Source organism: Salvelinus sp. IW2-2015, unplaced genomic scaffold (genome assembly GCF_002910315.2).
Source record: "Salvelinus sp. IW2-2015 unplaced genomic scaffold, ASM291031v2 Un_scaffold6179, whole genome shotgun sequence".
Taxonomy (NCBI): Eukaryota; Metazoa; Chordata; class Actinopteri; order Salmoniformes; family Salmonidae; genus Salvelinus; species Salvelinus sp. IW2-2015.
The window spans coordinates 1-9581 of record NW_019947442.1 but is presented as its reverse complement, the minus strand read 5'-3'; the positions used below and the strand labels follow the sequence as shown (position 1 = coordinate 9581).

General features: G+C 44.0%; 1 protein-coding gene across 1 annotated transcript in view; it reads right to left on the bottom strand.

The window, feature by feature from the left end:
- The window catches only part of LOC112078747 (pecanex-like protein 1), a gene marked incomplete at its 3' end in the record, with an annotated part of 12568 nt that extends 3210 nt beyond the window's left edge, over positions 1 to 9358 (bottom strand). The window contains exons 1-6 of the mRNA XM_024144885.2: positions 9338 to 9358; positions 3619 to 3712; positions 3174 to 3231; positions 951 to 1165; positions 341 to 494; positions 68 to 100 (exon numbers count right to left, since the gene is read on the bottom strand). Of these exons, the coding sequence (XP_024000653.2) occupies positions 68 to 100; positions 341 to 494; positions 951 to 1165; positions 3174 to 3231; positions 3619 to 3671 (513 nt within the window). The remainder of the gene's footprint in view (positions 1 to 67; positions 101 to 340; positions 495 to 950; positions 1166 to 3173; positions 3232 to 3618; positions 3713 to 9337) is intronic.
- Between the last annotated feature and the right edge of the window lie 223 nt (positions 9359 to 9581).

The following is a 9581-nucleotide window of genomic DNA, read 5'->3' as shown; positions in this document are numbered from 1 at the left end:
GAACCCGTAACTACAGAACAAGGAATATGGCAGATAGTATGAGTAGAAAGACAGAGACAATGCTTACGTGTCGAGGAGAAGAAGAGTCTGGTTGAACACTCTGGATATAGAAAGAAATATAAAAACCAGGTTAGATAATGTCATAAAGTGTGACAGTTAAAATGGGTGAAGTAGAAGCAGCTTTTCTCAAATGACTGGTGTTGTTTCACCTCGTGAAGTTGAATGCGCCGATTGTAACGGAGTTGCTCTGCATAATTGTCTGCTAATGGCTAAAATGTGACTAAAATGTGACTAAAATGTGACWAAAAATGTGACWAAAAWKKKRMYTAAAATGTGGAACCTTGAGTAGTGAGTACTGGCAGCTGGCGATGACGAGGCAGAACTGGAAGACCCAGATATCAGTGAAGAATCCGCCGACCAATAGGACGGACCCCAGGAAGGCCACCAGGACTGCTAGCGTCACTGCTAGGATGTTCTCCAGAACCTCACGGTTTCTGTTGGGGGAACACGGCAACACTGAATATAGGATATTCTCACAACTAAGGACAGGCTTTTCTTGACCATGTGGCCTGACCAATGGGGAAAAACTCCTGGTTTTAGGTTAGTGACCGATGGGAAAAACTCCTGGTCTAAGGTTAGTGACCAATGGGAAAAACTCCTGGTCTAAGGTTAGTGATCAATGGGAAAAACTCCTGGTCTAATGGGAAAAACTCCTGGTCTAAGATGAATGACCAATGGAAAAACTCCTGGTCTAAGGTTAGTGATCAATGGAAGAAGTCCTGGTCTAAGGTTAGTGATCAATGGGAACAACTCCTGGTCTAAGCTTAGTGATCAATGGGAAAAACTCCTGGTCTAAGCTTAGTGATCAATGGGAAAAACTCCTGGTCTTAGGTTAGTGACCAATGTCCATGTCTTCGGGGGTAACTTCACCTGTTAACCAACAAACTAACCTGTCAAACAGAGCCAGCAAAGTGAGTCTGTCAAAGTGCAGGCCGACCCACAGGTTAGGCAGCAGCCAGAAGCGGTAGTGCTGTTTGGCCTGGTGTGCTGCGGCCTTGGCTGGGTCCTCCAGGTCTAGAGGAGCATCCTGGAGCTCTGGGCTCAGGTCTACATCCTGCTGTTCTAACAGCTCTGGGTCAATGGTTAGGAGACGGTTCAGACGGATCTGTAGAACACACACACAAATAAAAAATAAATAAATCAGGGCGAGGGACACGGGCGTACCGGACACCCCCGCAGGTTTGGACACACCTAGTCATTCAAGGGTTTTTATTTATTTKGACTATTTTCTACATTGTAGAAATAATAGTGAAGACATCAAAACTATGAAATAACACATATGGAATCATGTAGTAACCAAAAAAAGTGTTATAAAATATATAATGATTTGTTTATTTTAGATTCTTCAAAGTAGCCACCCTTTACCTTGATGACAGCTTTGCACCCTCATGGCATTCTCTCAACCAGCTTCATGAGGAATGCTTTTCCAAGAGTCTTGAAGGAGTTCCCAAATATGCTGAGCACTTGTTGACTGCTTTTCCTTCACTCTGTGGTCCAACTCATCCCAAACCATCTCAATTGGGTTGAGGTTGGGTAATTGGGGAGGCCAGGTCATCTGATGCAGCACTCCATCACTCTCCTTGGTCAAATAGCCCTTACACAGCCTGGAGGTTTGTTTTGGGTCATTGTCCTGTTGAAAAACAAATGATAGTCCCACTAAGCCCAAACCAGATGGGATGGCGTATCGCTGCAGAATGCTGTGGTAGCCATGCTGGTTAAGTGTGCCTTGAATTCTAAATAAATCATAGACAGTGTCAACAGCAAAGCCCTCTCACACCTCCTCCTCCTCCATGCTTCACAGTGGGAACCACACATGCGGAGATCATCCGTTCACCTACTCTGCGTCTCACAAAGACACAACGGTTGGAATTACAAATCTCAAATTTGGACTCATCAGACCAAAGGACAGATTTCCAATTGTCAATACGGGTCAAATGTCCATTGCTCGTGTTTCTTGGCCCAAGCAAGTCTCTTCTTCTTATTGGTGTCCTTTAGTATTAGTTTCTTTGCAGCAATTCGACCATGAAGTCCTGATTCACACCGTCTCCTCTGAACTGTTGATGTTGAGATGTTCCTGTTACTTTGTGAAGCATTTATTTGGACTGCAATCTGATGTGCAGTTAACTCTGATGAACTTAGCCTCTGCAGCAGAGGTAACTCTGGGTCTTCCTTTCCTGTGGCGGTCCTCATGAGAGACAGTTTCATCATAGCGCTTGATGGTTTTTACGACTGCACTTGAAGAAACTTTCAAAGTTCTTGAAATTTTCCGGATTGACTGACCTTCATGTCTTGAAGTAATGACGGACTGTCGTTTTTGTTTGCTTATTAGAGCTGTTCTTGTCATAATATGGAATTGGTCTTCAGACATATTTGGTAGTCTTCTGTATAGCACCTCTACCTTGTCACAACACAACTGATTGACTCAAACGCATTAAGGAAAAGAAAATCCACAAATTAACTCTTAACAAGGCACACCTGTAAATAGAAATGCATTCCAGGTGACTACCTCATGAAGCTGGTTAAGAGAATGCCAAGAGTGTGCAAAGCTGTCATTAAAGGCAAAGGGTGGCTACTTTGAAGAATCTCAAATATATTTTAAGTTGTTTAACACTTTTTTGGGTTACTACATGATTCCATATGTGTTATATCATAGTTTTGATGTCTACACTATTATTCTACAATGTTGAAAATAGTTTTTAAAAAATAAGAAAAACCCTGGAATGAGTAGGTGTTCTAACTTTGACTGGTAATGTAGTTGATACAGTAACCCTCCCCCCCAAAATGTATGTCCATATTTAATTTTTAATGTCCATATGTACCAGGACGATAAGTGTGTGTCTTGGGCTTCAGGAATGGGACTGAAAAAGTGCCTCTGGTCTTGAAGAAGAAAACAAACAGATTGAAAGTATGACGATGGCGTAATGAGTGGAGATGACTCAGGAAATCAAAAGCTCATATCAAACGGAGAGCCTAATGCTTCCATTGTTCTTCATGAGTTTAAGTTTAGAAAATGATCTCTCCACAAGGAAGCGACAGTTAATGGGGATGGTAAAAACGAAATAACTCTGACATAGAGTCAAAACAGACTACACACACACACAAGGATCACTCACCAGGTCATGAGGGTAGAAGCGAACTGAGGTAGATCTGGAGAGGTGGGAGTCTGTGTCCCTGTTGAGGTGAAACAAGGACAAGGTGACTTCAAAATGGTAGTTGACCAGGGCTCTGGTCTAAAGTAGTGTACTATATAGGGAATAGGGTGCCATAGGGCTCTGGTCAAAAGTAGTGTACTATATAGGGAATAGGGCCCTGGTCTAAAGGAGTGTACTATATAGGGAATAGGGTGCCATTTGGGGTCTAAAGTAGTGTACTATATAGAGAATAGGGTGCTATTTGGGGTCTAAAGTAGTGTACTATATAGGGAATAGGGCCCTGGTCTAAAGGAGTGTACTATATAGGGAATAGGGTGCCATTTGGGGTCTAAAGTAGTGTACTATATAGGGAATAGGGAGCCATTTTCAGACGCAGACAATTCCCTGTTGTGGTTGATGAACTAACCATATGTTATTGGAGGCGCGTCGTGTCGCTGGTTCGAAGTTAACCAGGGACATGTCACATCCCTCCGCATCGTACAAGGAGGAAGTGTTCTTCCCTGGAATCACAACACACAGCCTGTTACTCTGACGACAAAGACAAACTTAAGGTGTAGGAGAAGTGTAGTAAAATAGTAAAATGTACTGTACTTAAAGATGACAGTGCTGAATAAAACACGTACGCCGCGTGTACATTAGGTTATTGCTGTACGGTCTATTTTAAATTAGTCTTCACAATCCATGCGGCCCAATCACAACAAAAAGAACCACACAACACATTATTATTATTCTGTGGTTTACTATGGTAACTATGGTAACTATGGTAACTATGGTAACTATGGTAACTATGGTAACTATGGTAACGCATCGGAAGCACAAATTGAAAACAAATTGGGGAAAAAATCCATAAAAACATCCAGTGCACAAATTTAGTAAAAAACAAACAAAACAAACATAATAATTAATAAAGTATTTATTTTATTAATTTGTTAAAATGTATTCTGATTTATAAGGGGGTTGCTGGAGCATCATCAGCATCTCTATTTCCCGCAGCTAAGCAGCAACCTAGTCCGGGCAGACGAGTCACAGCGTTGCGGATTGTCTCACAATGAAATKAAAATGGACTTCTCCCGGAAGGCAAACACTGGCGTGAACAAGGCTTCACACATAAAAACAGTGGCTCTTTGCTGTATTTGTTGACAGTCTCTCTTTAGTCATGGTTTTAAAAGAGTGGAAATCTCACAATATACATTTTGCTGTACGCTCGAGGAAGCTGCAGACTCTMATCCGATTTGCCTTTAGGTGCACTTGATTTGTATCTTCAAACACATTAAATTATAACCAAATGGGAACACTTCTCCTAACCAGCATTCAGGGCAGCTGAAACAAGTGCCCCTACCACCAACAGCGCGAGACGATTTAAACGAAAACAAATTAAATAAATAGGAATGGAAGGCCTTATCGTTGATTTTTTTGTGATCAACTAGGAATGCCTTGGAGATCGAACTGTCGGTCGCGATCGACTGGTTGGTGACCACTGCCCTACATAGTGCACTACTTTTAACCAGGTAGTACCATATGTAAGGAATAGGGTGCGATTTGGGATACAGCCCATGACCACCTGTAGTTAGTCCCACACACTCTGATCTCATTGGCCGATGACATCAGTCCACCAATCAACGGACAAAGAGTCGATCACGATCTTTGGCGACTTCAAACTAAATGTCCACTCAGTGGTTGCCTCATCTCATATCCACCAAGCCAACGTGGCTAGTTGAGGTTTTACAAAACTCTTCTACATCCAGTACCAATCAAAAAAAAGGTACAACAACAAAATATTGACTACAGACAGTGTGTTGTGATCATAGAATTAGAATACTAGAAATGGACATGAACCTTCTTACGATGGGATAAAGGGTCAGCCATTTTGGTCAGGGCGTTGGACAACCGTGGCCAGCCAGTGTTGTGATGAGATATTGTGTAAAATAATGAATTTGAAGACTTTATCTGCACTGTATGTGTGTTAGSTAGCCTGCCGGTTTCATAGGAATGATTCTATACATGTTTTCCATTAACTGCCAATATGCCAACATTCCATTGAAACAACACAGTCCAGCCACATCAATACACTGGTTGACATCAGTTGACGACAGGACAGACCAGCTGTAAATGCAACAGGTACTGATACTGTATCATATAATAGGACTCACAGCTTTACAAGACAACAAAAACTAGTCTGTTTACATATATTTTAGAGGCTATTTATATAGAAAACTGGTAGAAAAACAAAAAAATATMAAATATTAGGTTGACAATCCACAATTTCTGATACATCACATGGTTTACTTTCGTTTTCCTGCATAAGTACACTGAACAAAAATAGTTACATGAGTTATTGGTTCAAATAAGGAAATCAGTCAATTGAAATAAATTCCTTAGGCCCTAATCTATGGATTTCACATGACTGGGAATATAGATATGTATCTGTTGATCACAGATACCTTAGGAAAAAAAGGTAGGGGTGTGGATCAGAAAATCAGTCAGTATCTGGTGTGACCACCATTTGCCTCATGCAGCGCGACACATCTCCTTCACATAGAGTGGATCAGGCTGTTGATTGTGGCCTGTGGAATGTTGTCCCACTCCTCTTCAATGGCTGTGCGAAGTTGCTGGATATTGGCGGGAACTGGAACACGCTGTCGTACACGTCAATCCAGAGCATCCCGAACATGCTCAATGGGTGACATGTTTGGTAAGTATGCTGGCCACGGAACTGGGACATTTTCAGCTTCCAGGAATTGTGTACAGATCCTTGCGACATGGGGCTGAAACATGAGGTGATGGCGGCGGATAAATGGCACGACAATGGGCCTCAAGGAATTTCTGTGACTACAAATTGCCATCAATAAAATAGAATTGTGTTTGMTGTTCGTAACTTATGCATGCCCATACCATAACCCCACCATGGGGCACTCTGTTCGCAATGTTGACATCAGCAAACCTCGCTCGCCCACAAGATACCATACACGCTATCTGCCATCTGCCAGGTACAGTTGAAACCGTAATTAATCCGTGAAAAGCACACTTCTCCAGCGTTCCAGTGGTCATCGAAGGTGAGCATTTGCCCACCGAAGTCGGTTACGATGCCGAACTGCAGTCAGGTCAATATATTAGTGAAGACGACGAGCATGCAGATGAGCTTCCCTGAGATGGTTGTGGAGGTCCTGGGCTGGCGTCGTTACACGTAGGTTTGCAGTTGTGATGCCGGGTTGGATATACTGCCAAATTCTCTAAGATGACGTTGGAGGCGGCTTATGGTAGAGAAATTAACATTAAATTMTCTGGCAACAGCTCTGGGGAACATTCCTGCTGTCAGCGTGCCATTTGCATGCTCCCTAAAAAAAACGTACATCTGTGGCATTGTGTTGTGTGACAAAACGGAACATTTTAGAGTGGCTTTTTATTCTTCCCAGCACAAGGTGCACCTGTGTAATGATATTGCTGTTTAATCAGCTACTTGATATGCCACACCTGTCAGGTGGATGGATTAATCTTGGCAAAGGAGAAATGCTCACTAACAGGGATGTAAACACATTTGTGCACAAAACATTTGAGAGAAATAAGCTTTATGTGCGTATGGAAAATTTCTTGGATCTTTTAAACATTGGGACCAACAATTTACATGTTGTGTTTATATTTTTTGTTCAGCGCAAAAAAAATCTGGATTCTACCTCTACTGCCATTAACTCCAATTAGACTGGTTTGGATTCTTCCCTGACCAATATGGCTGCCATTTTCACCCCATTCTGGAACTGTGAGGGTTTATGACAGGGATGGACAACTTTGATTGGGTTTGAGGGGGGGGCCACAGTGTCTCGGGGGTTTGTGTACCCACATCCATAGGCAGGGCCGGTCCGAGCATTTTGGAGGCCCTAAGCAACATTTTGTTGGTGGGGTGGGGGGGGCCCCCGCCACAATGCGAGCAAAACATTTTAGTGGCAAGTTTGCTGCAATTCTACCACAACAACAATCCCATGGGGAGGACAGAAGATTTAGCAATTTGAATAATAATATTTGACTGAGTGACTAACAAAATCAATTGGGGTCCACCGGTCTGTAATTCGRCCATGATTACTACGAGTTCAGATAGCTGGCCGCTAAACTAACTTSATCATAACAAGTGAAAAAACTGCTGCCTCCCGAGTGGCTCAGTGGTCTAASACTCTSTCACAGTGCTAGCTGTACCACTAAAGATCCTGGGTTCGACTCCTGTGGCGGGCCGGGCGTAGTGATCGCTGACACGGTCGTCAGGTGTTACGGTGTTTTCTCATTGGTGTGGCTGGCTTCTGGGTTAAAGTTGGTATTGTGTCAAGAAGCAGTGCGGCTTGGTTGGGTTGTGTTTCGGGTCCTCCGACAGTTCTGACTTAGAATATGTGGACAACTACAAATACCTAGGTGTCTGGTTAGACTGTAAACTCTCCTTCCAGACTCACATTAAGCATCTCCAATCCAAAATTAAATCTAGAATTGCACAAAAGCCTCCTTCACTCACGCTGCCAAACATACCCTCGTAAACTGACTATCCTACCGATCCTCGACTTCGGCGATGTCTTTTACAAAAATATCCTCCACACTACTCAGCAATTGGATGCAGTCTATCACAGTGCCATCCCGTTTTGGTCAACAAAGCCCCCATATACTACCTCACCACTGCGACCTGTATGCTCTCGTTGGCTGCCCTGCTACAATTTGTATCAAACACTGGCTCCAGGTCATACTATAAGTCTTTGCTAGGTAAAGCTCCGCCTTATCTCTCAGCTCACTGGTCAACATAGCAACACCCACCCTAGCACGCGCTCCAGCAGTAAATATCTTTCCATGAACATGTTCAGTCTTCACAAAGCCAGTCCCTGACTGGACCGATCGTCACAAAGGCGTCCCTGACTGGACCGTCTTCACAAAGGCCGTCCCTGACTGGACCGTCTTCACAAAGGCGTCCCTGACTGGACCGTCTTCACAAAGGCCGTCCCTGACTGGACCGTCGTCACAAAAGGCCGTCCCTGACTGACCGTCGTTCACAAGGCCGTCCCTGACTGGACGTCTTCAAAAGGCCGTCCCTGACTGGACCGTCTTCACAAAGGCCGTCCCTGACTGGACGTCGTTCACAAAAGGCCGTCCCTGACTGGACCGCTCGTCACAAAGGCCGTCCTGACTGGACCGTCGTCACAAAGGGCCGTCCCTGAACTGGACCGTCGTCACAAAGGCCGTCCCTGACTGGACGTCGTCACAAAGCCGTCCTACTGGACGTCGTCACAAGCCAGTCCCTGACTGGACCGTCGTCACAAAGCAGTTCCCTGACTGGACGTCGTCACAAAGCCAGTCCCTGACTGGACCGTCGTCACAAAGGCCGTCCCTGACTGGACCGTCTTCACAAAGGCCGTCCCTGACTGGACGTCGTCACAAAGGCCGTCCCTGATGGACCGTCGTCACAAAAGGCGTCCCTGACTGGACCTCTTCACAAAGGCCGTCCCTGACTGGACCGTCGTCACAAAGGCCGTAAATTATGTTACACTTCCCTACTGATGTCATGTTGCAGGCTGGTAGAGCATTATGGGTACTGTAGTACATTATAATTACACTTCCCTACTGATGTCATGTTGCAGGCTGGTAGAGCATTATGGGTACTGTAGTACATTATATTACACATCCCTACTGATGTCAGTTTTGCAAGGCTGGTAGAGCATTATGGGTTACTGTAAGTACATTATATTACACTTCCCTACAGAAGTCATCCTGCAGGCTGGGTAGTGTCATTATGGGGTATGTAGTACATTATATTACACTTCCTACAGAAGTCATCCTGCAGGCTGGTAGAGCATTGTGGGTTTTATCGTAGTACATCACGTTACACTTCCTACAGAAGTCTCCTGCAGGCAGATAGAGCATTATGGGTCTAGGTAGTAATTATATTTACACATCCCTACTGATGTCATGCTGCAGGCTGGGTAGAGCATTATGGTAACTGTAGTACATTTATAAATTACACTTCCCTACTGATGTCATGCTGCAGGCTGGTAGAGCATTATGGGTACTGTAGTACATTTATTACACTTCCCTACTGATGTCATACTGCGGCTGGTAGAGGCATTATGGGTACTGTAGTACATGTATATTACACTTCCTACAGAAGTCATCCTGCAGGCTGGTAGTGCATTTGGGTACTGTAGTACATTATATTACACTTCCCTACAAGAAGTCATCCTGCAGGCTGGTAGAGCATTGTGGGTATCGTAGTATCACGTTACACTTCCCTACAGAAGTCATCCTGCGGCTGGTAGAAGCATTATGGGGTATGTAGTTACATTATATTACACATCTATGTGTTACTCAGCTTAGCTTAGGGTTGTGATTATAGTCCATGGCTGCGCA